General features: G+C 44.8%; 3 protein-coding genes across 3 annotated transcripts; 2 read left to right on the forward strand and 1 right to left on the reverse strand.

The window, feature by feature from the left end:
* Positions 1-5958: 5958 nt before the first annotated feature.
* Positions 5959-6687, forward strand: LOC139354695 (uncharacterized). Its single transcript, XM_070998938.1, has one exon. It carries the CDS (start codon positions 5959-5961, stop codon positions 6685-6687), a length of 729 nt encoding a protein of 242 aa, XP_070855039.1.
* A 1015-nt stretch (positions 6688-7702) lies between these two features.
* Positions 7703-8170, forward strand: LOC139354696 (uncharacterized). Its single transcript, XM_070998939.1, has one exon. The coding sequence runs from the start codon at positions 7703-7705 to the stop codon at positions 8168-8170; it is 468 nt and encodes a 155-aa protein (XP_070855040.1).
* A 9521-nt stretch (positions 8171-17691) lies between these two features.
* On the reverse strand, positions 17692-19125 carry LOC139354697 (uncharacterized). Its single transcript, XM_070998940.1, has one exon. The coding sequence runs from the start codon at positions 19123-19125 to the stop codon at positions 17692-17694; it is 1434 nt and encodes a 477-aa protein (XP_070855041.1).
* Positions 19126-19341: the final 216 nt, after the last annotated feature.

The following is a 19341-nucleotide window of genomic DNA, read 5'->3' on the forward strand; positions in this document are numbered from 1 at the left end:
TTAAGTTGTAAGAAATATTTTACGTCTATCTATGGGAACCCATTTACATCTTACAGAGGGAGGAGTCAGAAAATTAAATATTTAAAATATATAGTATATATTTAGTAATGAATTTAATGAAATATGTTTACAATAATAAAATAATATTAAATGATCCTATAAAATTTCTTTCTGACTGAACAATAAATGGTTTAAGAATAATCCAACATGTGAGAAACATTAAATTGTAAGAATTATTTTACATCTATCTATGGGAACCAAGCGAAAATATACGTTTGGAACGAAGGTTAACAACCCATATATTTCTTACAGAGGGAGGTGTCAGAAAATAAAATATTTAAAATATATATAATATATATTTAGTTATGAATTATTATATACGAACAAACAGGAAGAGAACTGTAAGAGGGTCTGAAGAAAAGCGGATTTAAACAAAATTAATGACCGAATCAAATTTAAGTCAATATATGTTACTATAATTCAAATTTGTAAAATTGAGCGGAACCCTTTCTGCCCAATAGCAGTATAGCCCGTAAAGCTATACAAACAAATAGGAAGAGAACTGTAATTTTTTTTTATCAATTAAAAAAAAATCAAAACTAAAACTTAAAAAAATTAAACAAAAAAAAAAGAAACACCTAAAAATTTTTCCTTTGCTATTTATTTATTGAATCTTCTCCCTTTGGATACTAACAATAAGTGTATCAAATCTAAGACTAATTAATCTAACTCACAGTCTTATGACTGATGTTGTGCTAAAGGAGCCCAAAAGTTATAGCTGGCTTGGCAGGTCGTTGCGTTGTAGACGGGATCGGCTGCAAACCCAAGTCAAGACTCTTGCGAGGCGATTGGGGTGCACAGAGAGTTTTTCGTTGTAGGACGCTTTTTGTTTGTCTATTTCATCTTTTACGGTAAGAATGCTTAGGTCCCTGTGGATGTTTTGGTTGCGAATATACCATGGTGCCCCAGTGATAGTTCGCAGGATTTTCGATTGAACGCGCTGTATAATGTCTATGTTGCTTCTGCTGGCGTTCCCCCATAGCTGGGAGCCATATGTCCAGATGGGCTTGAGAGTGGAGTTGTAGAGCAAAACCTTGTAGTCCAGACGCAGGGGCGAACGAGCGTTAAGAATCCAGTGGAAGCTGCTGGCCTTTAGTTTTAGATGTACTTTCTTGCGTTCGATGTGTCTTCTCCAGGTTAGTCGTCTGTCAAGGTGGACCCCGAGATACGTTACATCGTTGACTTGGGGAATCTGCGTATTATTCAATATTAGTGGAGGGCATGTTTGCCTGTTGAGAGTAAACGTTATGTGTTTACATTTTTGTTCATTTATTTTAATCCGCCAATCAGATAGCCACCTCTCTACTACGAGGAGGTGGTTTGCTAGCTGTGTTGTGGCTCGGCCTGAGCACCTCGAGCGACTTAAAATTGCGGTGTCGTCAGCGAAGGTAGATGTTGTTAGCTGCTCGTTCGTGGGAATATCCGCTGTGTATAGGAGGAGCAGAGTAGCCCCTAGCGCGCTTCCTTGCGGGACTCTAGCTTTGATAATGTAGTCGTCGGATGTTGTTGTATTGCACCTTACTGCGAAGGTCCTGTTGTATAGATACGACTCAAGAAGCTTGTGAGTGTAATCAGGTAAGTGTGTTTTGATCTTGTGCATGAGGCCATCTAGCCATACTCGATCGAAGGCTTGAGATACATCGAGGAATATTGCGCTGCAGTATTCCCGATGCTCAAAGGCTGTGTGTGTTTCTGATGTTATTCTGTTAGCTTGTTCGATTGTTCCATGGTTTTGACGAAATCCAAATTGATGAGCAGGGATAACATTGTGTGCTCCTAGATATGGTGTTATGCGAGTTAGAAGGCATTTTTCGAACAGCTTAGACAGACACGATAATAAACTAATTTTTCTGTAGGATGACGGAATTGTGTGGTCTTTTCCGGGCTTCGGTATCATAATGATAATAGATTTTTTCCATTTTTTCGGATAGTAGCCGAGAGTTATAATCCCATTGAAGAGCTTACAAATAACCTCAATGGCAGAGTTTGGACGTTCAATTAACATTTTTGGGGTTATTTGGTCACCGCCAGGGGTCTTTTTCGGTTTCAGTTCCCCAATGACTTTCGCGATCTCCTTTGGCTGAAACAATGGTGGTGGGGAAATAGATTCAGATTCGATTTGTGGTAGGAAAAATGAACCAGTGGCAGGGTTCGGCTGGAAGACGTTTTTTAGATGTAAAGCAAAAGTTTCGGCTCTATCTTCGTCGCTGCGGGCCCAGATGCCAGATGAGTTTCTTATCGGAGTGACTGTTTCGATTGGAAAGCTCAGATTTTGGTGAGCCCTCCACAGAGGATGTTTTGTATTGGTTGGCGATAGTTTTTTAATGTACTGCAGCTGTGCATTTTCTGTTTTCTTGCTTTAGAGCTCGATTTAGTGAGCGAGTAGCTTCCTTAAGACGTTGTTTTGATGACGGCGATCTGTTGGTTTGCCAGGCACGTCGCAGCCGCCTCTTTTCTAGGACTATCCGTTCAATTTGCAGATTAGTTTTGAAGTGGTTGGTTTGCACGTCTCTGCCTTGTGGTGTTGAGATAGTGGCTGCCTCCACGAATACTTCTTCAAGAGCATCGGTAGAGCAGTCGATGTCCGCTTCGATGTTGAAGTGAGGGGTTAATTTGATGTGTGAGCTTACATACTTTTTATATTTTAACCAGTTGGTACTGTGCGACGTCAGCCTGATGGGGTGATCTGTGGTTTTTGTGCTTTGAAGAAGAGTTATTAGCACTGGCGAATGGTCTGACGGCAGGTCCGAAAGCGCTTTGGCGCTTATTATATTGCGGGGAATGTTTTTTTGTCACCGCAAAGTCTATTAGGTCTGGAACTTTCCTGGGGTCTGTTGGCCAGTATGTGGGGCTGCCAGGGGAAACATAGTCTAATTTGTTGTTCGGTTTTATGATTGCATTGTATAATTGCCTTCCTTTGGGAGTCACAAGGCGTGATCCCCAGTGCGTGTGTTTGGCATTATAGTCCCCTGCAGCTATAAAGCAAGCAATTTGTAGATCTAAACGATCTAGATAAGATCTAAATGCACACGCACAACATCATGATAATTATAATAAAAATATATTTTCCAAAATCTTGAAATAAATATATATAAATTGAAAACTAAACTTTTTCAAAATAATGGTCTAAGTAATGAGAAATGAATTGATTGTCTAAGAAACATAATTTCTAAACAAAGAAATTAATAAAATAAAAAATTAAGATAATAAATTAAAATTTAAAAAAAACATGATCGTAAAAGAACACAAAAAAAAAGAGAACTAGGTTTTGAGAATAGAGAATAGGGTATTTTTTTTGATAAATCAATTCTGATGCGGTCTTATCCCCTTTAATCTTTTTTTCCTATATCGTTCTCGCCATACTTTATGTAAAGTAATGTGTCTCCTAGCATCACTGTCTGTCTTTTAAATAACATCTGCCTATTAAGATATCGTAATTGTCGAAAAATTTATGTAAATAAAATGTTTGTTTAGTTGGATCTAATGTTATACTTTTTTTTAATTCCGTTGATCCATTAATTGTATACACTTTTAATTTCTCTTCTTGTTCTTTATTGTCTCCAACATTTTATGTCATTAAATTGATAGATTACCCTGTATCTATCATGGCTCTAAGGAGTTTTCCTTTAATCATTACTATGACATATGGGCAACGTTTTTTATATCCGAGGCAGTTTGCTGAAAGTTTACATCAATCCTATTATGTGCACTATCGTTCCCCCTCTGTCTTTTACAGGTGCGTTTGGGGAACTATTTGATGTTGATGCCTGGAAACTTAGAGTATTTTGGGCCCTACCTTGTTCTTGATTTCTCCTAAACTCATGATAATTACCTTGGTTTCTAGGTGGAATTTGATTTCTGTTTGGTGAACCTTGAGGATTTGTTGAATTGTTTGAATAAATAAAAACGTTTTATTTCCCAATTTGAGTGGACTGCATTTCAATTATTAAATTTGTCACATTGTTTGTGTGTCCGATGCGTTCTGTTGTAGTTACAAGGCAAACAAAAAGGCATATGTAGTCCTTAGCTTTTCGGGGATTGCGCCCTCTCCTTTCTTTTAGTATAAATGGACCAGCATAGTCACAGACTGAGTGCTGGAAGGGTAAAGCTTCTGTTATACGGATGCATGGTAGATCGGCCATGAATTGGTGCTCCGTGAGTTTACGTTGGTGGAAACAATTGATGCAGTTGCGAACCAGATTCCTTATCAGGTTGCGCGCACCAAAGATCCAGTACTTTTGACGACCAATTAAAATTATTCTTGTGATGCGGTTCGACTTCGGAAGCAGTAAAGGGTTTTTAACATCAGCTGGTAATTGTGAGTTGTCCAGTCGTCCACCAACTCGAAGAAGGCCATCCTTGCAGATAACCCTCGAGAGCTTCACCAACTGGGAGCGGCTGTGAAGTGGCTTGTTTTCCGTAAGTAGTTTACGGTCTTCCATGAAACATTTCTGAGCCTCTTGCAGGCAAAGAATGCCAGCAGCCTGAATCTCCTCAAGGGTGAGCATCTTGCCCTTTGCCAGCGTAGCAGATTTATTGGCCTTGATCTTTTGGATGAACGCGTACCAGCTTTTCACGCGGTGACAATGAGCAGCTTTCCTGTGCGGCTAATGCGGTGGTCGTCACTTCTTCTTTGCCATGGTTTTCTGAAAGGGAAGAATCTAACTTTTTACAGCTCAACTTTACCTCTAGCATTTCTGGATCTTGCAGCCATTAAAGGTCCCATCCAAACATTCCTCGTGCGGATTCTCCTTTGTGTTTACATGATGCCATGCGTTGCGCGGTAAGGCCTCGAGCATTTCTGAGGTTCTATTGTCTACAAATGTTTTAAGATTAGATGGTGGATGTGAAAGCCAAGCCAAGACTATGGTTGAGTCACACCATGCATATACTTAAATGTCCTTGTGTTGCAGTGCAGACTTGACTGATGAGAACAATCGGCTCAGTAGCAAAGCGCCAGAGACTGCTGCTTCAGCGGATCAAATCTGGTTATTCTTGAGTGAAACAGATACGGTGCCATCTGCTCGCACCACTCTGCTATAGATGACTCCGGAATATGCCTTGATGGATGCATCTGAAAAGCCATGCAGTTCGATGTGATCTTCATTGTTTTGGACAAACCGTGGCAGGCGTAGATCTCGAAAGATGTGCAGGTCGTTACGGCATTTATTCCACCAGTCCGCAATTTTCGGAGGAAGCTCCGTGTCCCAGTCCAGATCGAGTAGCCACAGTTCTTGGATCAGAATACCCAGTGGGTCAAAAATGCGTGCCACATCTGACAGCACTTGGCGTTTGGTGTTGTGCGAAGTTGTTGTAAGGCAAACTTTGTAGTATAACAATCCTCTTCTGGATCCCAATGAATGCTAAAAACTTTTGCTGTAGAATTTGATCCTTTGCCTTGTTCTTCGGTTGTAGCGAGAGATCTGTTAGCGACACGTGATGAATTGGAAACCAAGTTCCATGCCTGCACATTTCATCAACTGGATCAACTCATTTTGATTGCGAATGAGCTCCTCCTCGGTATGTGGTTCGGTCAGTACGTCGTCTACATAAAACTGCTCCTTTAAGATCTTTGCAGTGCGCAGGATGAGCCGTAGGGTACTGTGGACAGATCACACAAGAAAGGTACGTGCCCACGTACTCAGCAAAATTACCTCCACGTTGGCCAGATACGATATCGCCGCCTCAGCACTCAAGGCTTTCGCTGGCTTTAAGCTTTCGAATTCTGACTGTCAGTCGTTGGCGCCAGTTGATATACTCCTGGGCAGCGACTACGTTTGGACCGTGTTCACCGGTCAAAAGATGTTCGACAACTAGGGCAACATCATCGCCATTTCGACCATTTTTGGATGGTTTATAACATCTATCGTTACTACCGGATGTTCATCTACAACAACAATGCATACGGCTATTGACATTGACGCATCGCTACGGCGCTTTTGGGAGCTGGAGGATGTCAACCAGGAATTCCATGGGAAACCGGAGGACGATGAAGTTGAACAGCACTTTGTGAAGACGCACACTCGGAACTCTAAGGGGCGTTACAACGTCGAACTTCCGTTCAAAAACTCCAAGGAACAGTTTTCGGATACTTTACAGAGAGCGCTAACAAGATTCAGGGGTGTAGAGCGCCGCCTAAAGAAAGACCCCAATTTGCATTCACAGTACGTGCAATTTATGCGAGATTATCTTCAGTTGGGCCACATGCGAGAACTGTCGCCAGAAGACATTGACAAAAAGCCGAACTATTACTTGCCACATCATCCTGTAATTGCCCAAAAACTACGGGTCGTATTTGATGGCTCATTCAAGGACACGAATGGACGGTCCTTAAACGAAACTCTGCACATTGGACCCAGCATTCTACGAAACCTTTTCTCGATTTGTATGCGTTTCAGAATGTTCAAGTTCGTCTTCTCAGCAAACATTGTCGAAATGTATCGACAAAGCTGGGTGGCTGCCAACCATTGTGGCTATCAGCGAATTGTTTGGAGAGAAGATGAAACGAATCCTATTAAACACTCATCCTGCGCACCATTTTTGGCAGTGAGGGTCCTGGATCAGTTAGCTCACGACCATCAACACGACTTTCCTACCGCTGCAAAGATCTTGAAGGAGCAGTTTTAAGTAGACGAGTTGAAAAGAGTTGAACCAGTTGATGAAATGTGCAGGCATGGAACTTGGTAAATTGGTTTCCAATTTATCACGTGTCGCTAACAGATCTCTCGCTACAACCGAAGTACAAGGCAAAGGAATTCTACGTCAAAAGTTCTTGGCATTCATTGGGATCCAGAAGAGGATATGCTATCCTACAAAGTTTGCCTTACAACAAATCCTCACAACACCAAACGCCTAGTGCTGTCAGATGTGGCACGCATTTTTGACCCACATGGTATTCTGATCCAAGAACTTCCTCCGAAAGTTGCGGACTGGTGGAATAAATGCGTTAACGACCTACACATCTTTCGAGATCTACGCCTGCCACGGTTTGTCCAAAACAATGAAGATCACATCGAACTGCATGGATTTTCAGATGCATCCATCAAGGCATATTCTATAGCAGACTGGTGCGAGCAGACGTCACCGTATCTATTTCACTCGTAGCAAGAATAACCAGATTTGATCTGCTGAAGCAGCAGTCTCTACCGCGTCTCTGTGGCGCTTTTCTACTGAGCCGATTGTTCTCATCAGTCAAGGCAGCACTACAACACAAGGACATTTAAGTATACGCAAGGTGTGACTCAACCATAGGCTTGGCTTGGCTTTCACGTCCACCATCTAATTTTAAAACATTTGTAGACAATAGAACCTCAGAAATGCTCGAGGCCTTACCAACGCATGGCCGGAGAATCCGGCGGGCTGCGCCACACGAGGAATGCTTGCTTCGGACCTTCTACAATTCGACTTATGGTGGATAGACCTTCATGGCTGCAAGATCCAGAAATGGTAGCGGTAAAGTTGAGCTGTAAAAAGTTAGATTCTTCCCTTTCAGAAAACCATGGCAAAGAAGAAGTGAAGACCACCGCATTAGCCGCACGGGAAAACTGCTCATTGTCACCGATCGAAGCTTTGTCTCAACGCGTCTCGTCCTGGACAAAACTGGTGCGTTTTGTAGCTTACGCCTTACGCTTCAAAGGGCAAGATGCTCACCCTTGAGGAGATTCAGGCTGCTCGCATTCTTTGCCTGCAAGAGGCTCAGAAATGTTTCATGGAAGACCGTAAACTACTTACGGAAAACAAGCCACTTCACAGCCGCTCCCAGTTGGTGAAGCTCTCGCCGGTTATGTGCAAAAATTGCCTTCTTCGAGTTGGTGGACGACCAGCTGATGTAAAACACCCTATACTGCTTCCGAAGTCGAACCGCATCACAAGAATGATTTTAATTGTTCGTCAAAAGTACTGGATCTTTGGTGCGCGCAACCTGATAAGCAATCTGGTTCGCAACTGCATTAAATGTTTCCGCCAACTTAATCTCACGGAGCACCAATTCATGGCCGATCTACCATGCATCCGTATAACAGAAGCTTTACCCTTCCAGCACTCAGTCTGTGACTACGCTGGTCCATTTATACTGAAAAAAAAGGAGAGGGCGCAATCCCCGAAAAGCTAAGGACTACATATGCCTTTTTGTTTGCCTTGTAACCTCAACAATACATTTGGAACTGGCAACCGATCATGTCCCTTCGAGGAAAATGCTCACAGATCTTCAGATCTTGGCTCCAAACGGGCACTAGATGAGATGCAGCAATTTTTATCTTCGCAGGAGCATCAATGCAATCTAACACAATCGCTGGCCAATGATGGAATTAAGTGGAGTTTTATACCTCTCCATTCGCCACATTGGGGAGGGAAGTGGGAGTCATCAGTACGTTCCGTTAAACTACATCTGCGTCGAGTTGTGGGAAAAACTGTTCTAACCTTTGAAGAAATGCAAACTCTGATTGCTCAGATCAGTGCAGTGGTAAACTCGCGGCCATTAGGCTACTCACCTGACACTGACCTTACCTACTTGTCTCCGGCCCACTTTTTAATTGGACGCCCATTCACAACTGTTCCAGAGGCAGATCTGACTAATTTGCCGATCAATCGTCTGGACTATTGGCAGGACTTGCAATCGATGTATCAAAGGTTTTGGAAACGCTGGAATCAAGAGTATTTAACATCACTAGAGCAACGTCAAAAGTGGAGCAACAAGGAACGCAACATCGTTGTAGACAATGTAGTTCTCGTCAAGGACTCAAATCTCCCTCCAGTAGCTTGGATACTAGCCAGTGTAGTGGAAGCTCATCCTGGACCAGATGGAATTGCACGTGCTGTAAAACTTAAGACGTCTACTGGAGAGATGACCCAGCCCATCACCAAGTTAGCTGTACTGCCTAGTTCTGAATCATTTTTTTTAGGGCGGCCCGGGATGTTGATGAACACATTGCAGCCGTTATTTAATTTTGAATCTTGGTCTATCTTTGGAACACCAACTTTGCGCATTTTAATATATATTTTGGTGCTGCGTCACACTTTAGAGATTTTTAAGGACTTAGTGTTAAGACTACAACAGAACGCATCGGACACACAAACCATGTGACAAATTTAATAATTGAAATACAGTCCACTCAAATTGGGAAATAAAACGTTTTTATTCTACACCATATCTTTGGTCCTTCTAGCCAAATTTAGTTACTGATTAACATGAATCAGTTTAAACTTTTGAAGGCAAGCATTACGCGTTTGCTAACGGCGTCTCAAGATCCACGTGCTGGGTCAAAACGGGAGCTTGATAAACTACAAGTTTCATTGGAAAGGCTCACCATCGTTTGGAAAGAATTCGAGTCCATTAGCGACCAATTGGCATTTTTGACGAAGAGGAAGACAACGAAAGGTACGAGGACCAATACTTACAAGCAAGCACATTATTTCGGTAACATACGCACCTGTGAATGAAAGAGAAGGCAACCACTGCAAGTCCAATGTGATGCAGCCTCTAGTTGTCTCAGCCTTGATTGAAGAGATTACGGTCCCCAAGATTCGTGACGGTGAGCGTGCCAGTGCGAGTGCCTGTACGCACCACTCGGATATGTACGACAATTCCGAACCACTGTCCAAAAGCACCCGGCAGGTAGTGTGCGATCCTGTTGCGTTTCTAACAAACACTAAAGCTGTTGGCAATGCACTTTTTCGTAGCCGTTGTGGCACAGGGATTCAGCTGTGGGACCCACTTGTGCCCGTGCGATATGGCTGATGGTAACCGTAGCATCTTCAGGAGCGCTTGGGATGTGCCTTTCATCATCTCGTCAGTGAGTCGAAGTGACAGCGGCTTGCAAACTAAGAATATCTGCATGTAGCAGAGAGTGGTGACGATTGTGGCAAAACTTGCATGTGAATTTGGATTCACACTTTCGCGACACATGCCCAGGCTTAAGGCAGTTAAAGCACAGTGATTTTGCCTTTAAAAATGTGCATCTCTGCTCGACTGACAATTCATCAAACTTTGAGCAGGCGTACATCTTGTGCTCCTTGTAGTTACACTTTACACAAGTGTTTGCTTCCATCGATACTAAAGCGTGTGACGATCGCTTTGTCTTGCCATGTTGTGGGCTAACCTTGGAGTCAATGTCTGACTCACTTTTGCTGAGCTCAAATTCCTCGCAACGTCAGTCTAAAAACTTTAGCGCTCATCAACAGAACTATGGATATGTCTCTGTATACCTTTTTTCAATTCTGGCAACGCTGCTACGACGGCGTCTTTTTGTAAAATGTATATCAGTATCAAATAGGCTTCGCAACTGGCAAGAATAAAATTACATACAGTCCACACAACTAATTTGTTTATATATCCAACCTCAAACATTTAATAATATACAGTGACATATCCATAGCACCACATACTCCCATGTACATGTCCACATACCCACACATACATGCTCACATTAAGCAGTCAACCTCGAGACACCCTCTCAGAAATAAGAACCCAATTTTAATTGTCAACAAGCCAATGGAAAATTACCGAACTATAAGCAAGCCAGAGGAAAATTATCATGAAACAAATAACCACGGTTATAGACTAAACAATTAGAACAAGCCGCTGTTCCGACTATCGGCACGTTACCACATTTCAGGATAATCAGATTTTGGGACCCAAGTTTGGGGTCCAAAGTCCCAATTCAGAAAATCACTCAATAGCAATAAGTCCCACTCACAAAAAGCTTTAAAGCTTAAAGCCGAGGTATGATCGTGAATGAAGTAGGAGTTAGACAGTGAATTCAGTTTAAGATTTGTCAATAGCAAGTCGGAGTTCTTCCAACACAAATATTCAGGGTATTCCCTAAACAGTTGAATTGCTGAATTTGGGTCAGCTGTTAATCAACTGTTCTAAACAAAGTCAACTTTCAGGAATTTCAACAACTCAACAGCCTCGGGGCTATAAGAGCTATTCTCTTGAGACTTGGCATGCAGATTCCTGAGCTTCTTACGCAGCGCAAGTTTATTTCAGCAGCGTGCCACGCCCACAAACCGCACAAAAGTGTGGCTCATACAGTTTTGATGCTAGAATAAAAATTTTAACTGACATGTATTATTCTCATCAATACCTATCGATTGACCTTAAAAAAGTTTGCAACGCCCACTCTAACGTCCACAAACCGCCCACAAACTTAAAAAAATCGTTAATATGAACAAGGAGATCTCGGAAACTATCAAAGATAAAGAATTGGGATTTCAGATTTAGATTCCGTAGCCTTGAGCAAGGCTTTAGGCATGCAGATTCCTGAGATTCCTGCGCAGCGCAAGTTTGTTTCAGCACAGTGCCACTCCCACTCTAACGCCCACAAACCGCCCATAACTGTGGCTCCTACATTTTTTAAGCCAGATAAAAAATTGTAACTGAAATGTATTAGCCTCGTCAATACCTATCGATTGACGCAACAAAAAGTTTGCCACTCCTCCCTTAACGCCCATAATGCTTAAATCTGTCTACCGCTCAAATAACCATTTATTTGGTTTTGTGGTAGGTGGTGCATTTCAGTCTCGCATTTCTGCTTGCATATCTCCATTTCCCTTTGGTCCCTTTAGCTGTGTAACGGGTATTTGATAGTCGAGGTACTCGACTATAGCCCTTGTTTTTATAATACACTTATGGTGCAAGCATTTAATTGGCGCAGTCGGTAGGATCTCAAAGTCCTTTAAAAAGCCATCAGTACTTATTATTAGTTTATGCTGATCGACGAAAAAAAAATCCGTGAAGAAAAAGATAATCATCGAGACCCGCTTAAGAATCTATGTGTAATTTTCGCACGCTGAACTTACAATAAAAAAATCCAACTCGCTCAATGTGCGCTGAAAAACTTATAATAAAAGTGCCAATACTGAAAAACAAAAAGTCTATGTGTAATTTCCACAAACAGAGACTAAATTAAAAATCGGTCAATACGCGCTAAAAAAAATTTAAAGTGGAAATATTGAAAAAGAACAATAAAAAATGGCAAACCCTTCAGCATTACCACAGTTGTCCGAGATTCACTTGAATCAGTTAATCGGGCAAGTCAAGGAGTTGCCGTATTTCGACGGAAACCCATCGGACTTAAGTCAGTACATAGCCAGGGTAGAGTACCTTCTAAAATTATACCCTACCCAAGACGTTCGACAAACCCACATCATATACGGAGCCATAGAGAGGACCATCGACGACTCAGACCAAAAAGTCATTGAAGAGGAGAGGTCTAGTACCCTAATCAAAGCCTTCAAGGATCACAGGCCATACGATGACATCATACAACATGTTCGGGACACTCCATATCAAGGAAGCATTAGTAAGTTCGTTAATGATCTAAAATTTAGATCTTCAAAAGTACATAATAAGTTAGAATTAGAGTCAGACCAAATAGAAAGGTCAATTTATACAATTGTTTTAAACAAAACAATTAAAGATTGTATCGAAAGAAAACTTTCTGAAAGATTTTATAATTCCTTATCCAAAAAAGATATCACAACTTTTGCTTATTTAAAAGAAGCAGCAATGATTTTAGGTCATTGGGACGCAAACCCTTTTGACAATTATATACTCAAACGTCAAGATAACCGGAGGAATTTGGGAAGTACACATCAAAATCATTACAATCAAAAATATATTTATCAGTCCTACAGTTATCCAAGATATAATTACAACAACGATTCAAACAACTAAACAAATTCTCAAGGCTCACCAAAACCAAGGTAATTATAATGAGTTAAGGAGAAATCTAGACCAAGGTGGGGCCAAAACCATCTAAATTTCCAGGCAACAACATCAAATAATTCCCCAAACGCACCTGTTAAAAGACAAAGGGAGAAGGGATAGTGCACAGAATAGGATGGATGTAAATTTTCAACAAACTGCCTCGGATATTGAAAGTGTTGCCCATATGTCAGATAATGATTAAAGGAAAACTCCTTAGAGCCATGGTAGATACAGGGTCATCTATCAATTTAATGACAAGCAATTTTGGAGACAATTTTCCCTGATTATCAAAAATTAAAAATTTGTAACATTGCTAAAACAGAACAATGAAAAACTAAACTGACATTTGAACTTACCCCAGAAATTCAAAATATAAGAGAAGAATTTGTTATGGATTTTTATATGGTGGGTAACCAACTATTTTTATCATGTATCGATGTATATTCAAAATTTTCTACTCTAGTAGGAGTCACAGGTAGAGATTGGTTAGAAGCCAAAAGAGATATCATAAAAGTATACAATGAAATGGGAAAACCATAAGAAATCAAGCAGATAAAGATTCAGCATTTATATTCGTAGCCTTACACAGTTGGTTAAGTTCGGAAGGAAAACAAGTTCAAGTAAAAACAAGTAAAAACGGTATTTCGGACATAGAAAGGATTCATAAAACAGTAAATGAAAAATAAAGAATTATAGGAAGCTAATCAGACATCGAAAACAGATATACTAAGTTCGAATTAATTCTGTACATTTACAATCACAAAACAAATCATAATGCTAAAAATCAAGTACCAGCTGACATATTTTTGTATGCAGGAACTCCTAGTTATAACACACAAGAAAAGAAAATAAAAAGAATTAATAAATTAAACGAGAAACGTCAGGCTTACGAAATAGATCCAAAATACAAACAAGCCCCTTTAGTGAAGACTACAAATCCATTTAAAAAGACAGGAACCTTGAAGAAAGTAGATGAAAAACATTTTGAAGAAACGAATAGAAGAATCAAAGTTAAAAAAGAATAAGAAAATTAATAAAAGTAAGTATGATAATAATTCCAGGCAACCAGAAGGAAATGAAAGAACTCAGGAACAACTCAGTGAAAACAATAATTTTCTCTACAATATTAGCAACTGTAATTCAACTGACAATTGGACAATTTGGATAAATCCCATAAAGGCACAAAATGGATATCTTGTATTTAAAACAGGATCAATTGAAATCCCAACTAACTATGAATACCATTACTTAAGTGAAAATCCTTTAAAAGAAGCCGATGAATTTAATGATGTTATCCAAATCCGATATTTAGTAGAACAACTTAAAAGAGAAATCAGTGGAATTACAATAGCAAATCAAGATGATAAAGATGAGATGGAACAGAAAATCAATAATTTGGTTCGTTGAAAACACTGATATAAATATGATTATCGATGTCTTACTTAACAGATTCGAAATAATTAACAAATTAAAAGAAAAAAGGAGAAATAGGTCAACAAGTCAGCGTTTTTATATTTAACTTAAAACTTTTTAGTGAATATGTAGAAGATATCGAATTAGGAATGCAAATGGCAAGATAAGGACTATTTAATCCAAAACAAGGAAGAACGCTATAGTCGAGTACCTCGACTATCAGCTAAAGGCACCAAAAGGAAATGGAGATATGCAAGCAGCAAAGCGAGGTTAAAATGCTCCATTTACCGGCGGTAGACACGTAGGTGTGGACAATTTTTTTTTGGATCAATCGATAGGTATTGACGAGACAAAAAAAATTTTAAAATTTGTATTCTAGCATCAAAACTGTAGGAGCCACAGTTTTGAGCGGTTTGTGGGCGTTAGAGTGGTCGTGGCACGCTTCTGTAACAAACTTGCGCTGCGTAAAAAGCTCAGGAATCCGCATGGCAAATATCAATAGCCTAGCTCTTATAGTTTCCGAGACCTCAGCGTTCATCCGGACGGACGGACAGACGAACAGTCGGACAGACGGACATGGCTAGATCGACTCGGCTAGTGATCCTGATCATGATCTGCCTGTTATATACTTTCCGACGAATCTATTATCTTTTACTCTACGAGTAATATAAGCCCTGAGAAATTGTTGAAAATTATAACTTCCACTTGGCTTAAAACAGACACAAATGAAATTTTGATTATTTTCCACATTCCTTCAGAGATAGTCAAACCCCCCTTTTTTTGAAATTATTCCTTGTCCCGAAGAAAATAACAATGTTTTAACAGAAACTATACTTTGTAACGAACTAATTTTGTATGTCTGCTCGCTACGAGATTCGTGCGGCTAGCTCAGAAGATTGTGTGTTCGTCCCACCAAATTTATATGACGTGACTGCCCCGTAGATCAGTGAGAAAACAATGGGTTCAAATGGCAACAGTGGGATTTATTCTCGTGGTATTGGTACAGCGGGTGTGTGGCTATCTGGCTTCTGTATCTCCTTGTTCTGGTTCCGCCGGCTGCTGGTGCTCCTCCTTCTGGCTTGTCGACGCGTTGACTCTGGCTTGTCGAGCCGCTTGGCTCCTGGGTCTCGGGACGCTCGTAGTGGCCGCCTCTGCTCACTCGCCGACGCGCTGCCTCGGGGTCGCTTGTTGCGCCTTAGACTCGCAGAGATTTCGGCCTTGTGGGCTTAGGGAAGCGTCACCGTTCTCAGACTAGGGTGAACAAGCCTTGCTCTCCAGGCCGACGCCTTTCGAGGCAATACCTGTCCCTTGCTCTGTCCCGGACGGTCCCGCTAGGTTCTTGCTCAAATCGCGCTGACAGTCCAGGCTGTCGCCAGGAGGCTGCCTAGCAGTTCACTTTGCTTAACGCCTAGCGCAGACGAACGTTCCACCCGACGTCACCCTACTGCTTATCGTCCGTGACGCGCCTGCGCTCCCGAATGAGCCCCGTGCGGCGATGGTATCGTGGCTGCCGGAAATGTCTGCTGGCGTCGCTGCCGATGTCTTCTGCGTTGTCTCCTGACCAGTAGCTTGTCGTTCTGGCACTCGGGGAGTTGGGCGGTTGCTTGAAACCTCTTGAAACCTCTTGAAACCGCAAATCGATCTACCGCTCGTCCGTCACGCCAGGTCCTGCTTGGTCGGGCAAGGTACGCTGGGTCTCAGACAACTTTCCTCCCCAAACTGACGGTTCCTCGTCGTAGGACTCTTCCGCTTGTCTCTGACAGACCCGCCGGGCGACTCGCCAGGGTGTGGTCGTGACAAAGTTGGAAAACGAACGCCTTGACTTAGCCGTGTAATGCCTTCCGGAACTCAGCCACTTGTGTCTCAATTCGGAGATTCCTGATGTCCCAATCCCGAACGTCTCGACGTGGCGATCTCGCTCCTTGTGTGCTTCCCACGGCGCTGCTTCCGACGACTCGCTTGGTTGTAGCTCCCTCGTAGATTACTTGCTTGACTGATTGTTCACTTGGTACTTTGACTGATCTTGAAGGCTTGACTCCTCGTGATCGACTGATCCAGCTGCCAGCGCTCCGCGGCCTTATATAGGGCTTCCGGGAACCGTTATTTCCCTTTTGCGCACGGCCCGCTGGATCTCTCCACTCCGGGTCCAAAGTCCGTGCCTCCTGGTTGACCCACTTGTCCTTCATGTACCGCTTCCAATCGATGCTCCGCCCACTGCTGCCGTCCCGCTGATTTCCGTGATGCCTGTGTCACGCCTGTGTGCCACTCCACTGCCGAGATGTGGCACTTCTTCTCCCGGTCCAAAGTTCACGGGAGAGTCCAAAGTCCGGTGCAGTTCCGTTATCCGCTTTTGCACACGGCACTCTTGCTCTGCCCGCGAAGTCTCCATTCTCTCTCGATCTCCATCCTTGGTCTCCAATCTCTCTCGCTCTCCTTCGTTGGACTCCAAACTCTCTCGCTCTCCTTCGCTGGTCTCCAAACTCTCTCGCTCTCCTTCGCTGGTCTCCAAACTCTCTCGATCTCCACCCTTGGTCTCCAAACTCTCTCGTTCTCCTCGCCGCGCCGTTACTACGCGAATTCGACGCGTATCTGGTGAGCGGCCGGCCATCTGCTGCTGCTTCTATTTGTGGGGAGTTATTCAACTCCTCACATTCCCCCCTTACTTCGGGAAACATTTAAGACTGGTTCCTACTCTCCGGCGTTTCCTTGCTTATCCTAGCCTTTGAGTCCTTGTGATTCCCGCGGCGCTCCCTCGTTGCTCCCTCGATGCTCCCTCGACGCTCTTAACTCCCTTGAGTTTCTACAGCTGGGGTCATCCTCCTCGTAGCAACTTTAAATCTCCCGCGCCGATATTTCCTGTGTTCCCACTGGGACATCGATACTCGTGTGCTATCGATCCCCAGCTCGCTGCTCATTGCTGCGTTCTACTCCTTTTATTCGCTCCTCCGCCTGGTCACACCATTCGTGCGTGATCGATGTGCGGTATCGATATCGACTGTGCGGCGTTGCCACCTGCTCGTTGCGATATTTCCACCTTGGGCCGATATTACCATTTTCGTGTACCCATCGATCGCACTGTCGTCTAGTGCCAATCGATCGCCTATCGAGGCGCCCCCTTCCCTGGCTCGTGGTGATTTTGCAATTTTTCATGGGTAAGTTCCTTTTACATTTCTTCTACTCCTTCTCATCTTATCCTTCTCTCTCCTTTCGTCCTCTCTCGCCCTTCACTCGTCCTCTATCGGCTGCGTCGGACTCCATATTGGCAGCTCTCGAGAGCTGGTGCGGAGAGGACTTCGCATTCACTTTGCAACCGGGACAGCCGGTAAGTAATTGACGTTCATTTCTTCTTCCTGTACTAAGACCATTTGACTTACAGGTTGCTGGAGTGGCCCATGCATGCCCCGTTCTTCTTCCAGCCACCCCCAATCAAACTCTTGGCCCCGTACCCCTTCTCTTGATGCTTCGGAAAACCCTTGTGTTGTTTTGTGATTTTTTTTTTATTTATTTATTTATTGCGCGAAAACCCGGATGCCCGCGACTCCGAGCCTCACCCGGTACCTCCTCCCGCCTTCGCAGACCAGGACGCACCGCCTGCCGCCCTTCCGCCGTGCCGTCGCGACCGCGGGTGCTTCCTCAATACCCACCGGCCACTCGCTCCTGGCGACCTCGCGCCAACCGCCTTCCTCCGGGGCCGAAACTTGCCGCATGAACTGCGGCCGCGGGCGCGTCGATCCGGGGTTCGAGACTTGACGCTGCAACGTCGGTCTTTGGATGGCCGGTGGCTCGGGCCACACCCACGGTCCCTTCTCCAGCGACTCCGCCTCCCCCGTCGCTGCCGTCGTCGCCGGTGTTGGCGGGCCCGTGCTTGGTGTCGGCGGGACCCACGCATCCTGTCGGCTCCTCGTCCGGGGGTCCCGAGGGTTCAACTTGGGTGCCCCCTCCTCCCATATCCTGGGCACCTCCTTCGTCGGTCCTGTCGCGGGCTCCTCGGGCCACGTCCATGTCACCGTCTGCTGCCGCCACCGCATGCCCTCGGCCTCGAACGCCCGTGTGCTGTGGCTCACGTGCGCGGCCGGCACCTCCGTCCGCACCACCGACGGCTCCTCCGCCCTTGCCTGGTGGACGTCCTCCTCCTGCGGTTGCGGCATCGGCTGCGCGGTCGACTCCTCGCTCGTCGTCTGCTCCTCCGGTCGTCGTGGCTCCGTGTATCGCGGCGTGGGTGGCTGGGCCGTCCTCCACGGCGGCGTGGCCAACGGTGCACCATCGTCGCCGTCTCGAGCGCCGTCCGTGAGCCACTCCCCCTCGTAGCGGGGAGTGGGTGGCACCTCGGGTAACCACAGCGGAGGGGATGGCGCGCGTGGTTCGTCCTCGTCCTCGTCCCTCGGACTGGGTTCCTCGGCCGCGTATCTGAGGGTGAGTGGCACCTCCCACGCGTCCTCCACCGGTGCCTCCCACAGCCGTCGCTCTTCTTCCTCCGCCTCTCGCAAGCGGGCATGCCACCGCGCCGCCGCCGCCTCGTGGTCCTGCCGCAGCCGCGCCTGCCATCTCGCCTCCTCCTCCGTCGACCGTTGCTGCTCCTCGTCCGACGGCTCCCGGTCTCGGAACCGCTTCTGAGGCTCCTCGGTGGCCCGACAGACCGCCTCCGAGTGGCTCCTCGGGAGTTCCTCTCCTCCGACGTCCGTCGTCCCGCGCGGTATCCGACCGCCCGCCGCCGCCTTCCGGAGTCGCCACTCTCTCTCCTCGACGGCGGGATCGCCGATCACCTCCACGTCGCTGTCGGAGCTCACCGCGGGCTCCGGTGCGGAGTCCTCGTCTCGGGTCCGCTCCAGGGCCCGCCGCGGAGCTCGGGTAGGCCGGGTCTCCGACCATCCTTGCCCCGGGCGAGGTTCCTGGAGGGCCGCCATCCTCCTGCGTGATTCGGCTCTGGTGACGCGTGTGCTCATGATGGTGTTCTGAATTTTAGTGCTCGACCGTCGCCAGGCTCCCCATACATGAAACCTCGGTTGCGCGCCTTCCTTTTGCCCGATACCGTTATGTCTTTTCTTTGGGGCGCTCGCTCTCTTACGGTACAGCTCTCTTTGCTGTACCGTCTTCCCCCTTTCTTCGTAAACCACATGTTGTATTCCCTCAGATCACCGTGGCACTCTGGATGCTGCGGT

This window comes from Drosophila suzukii, unplaced genomic scaffold (assembly GCF_043229965.1).
Source record: "Drosophila suzukii unplaced genomic scaffold, CBGP_Dsuzu_IsoJpt1.0 scf_13, whole genome shotgun sequence".
Lineage (NCBI taxonomy): Eukaryota > Metazoa > Arthropoda > Insecta > Diptera > Drosophilidae > Drosophila > Drosophila suzukii.

What these genes read in the sequence shown, in the direction of transcription:
- LOC139354695 (XM_070998938.1), top strand. Translation starts at nt 5,959, where the DNA reads ATGCATACGGCTATTGACATTGACGCATCGCTACGGCGCTTTTGGGAG.
- LOC139354696 (XM_070998939.1), top strand. Translation starts at nt 7,703, where the DNA reads ATGCTCACCCTTGAGGAGATTCAGGCTGCTCGCATTCTTTGCCTGCAA.
- LOC139354697 (XM_070998940.1), bottom strand. Translation starts at nt 19,125, where the DNA reads ATGAGCACACGCGTCACCAGAGCCGAATCACGCAGGAGGATGGCGGCC.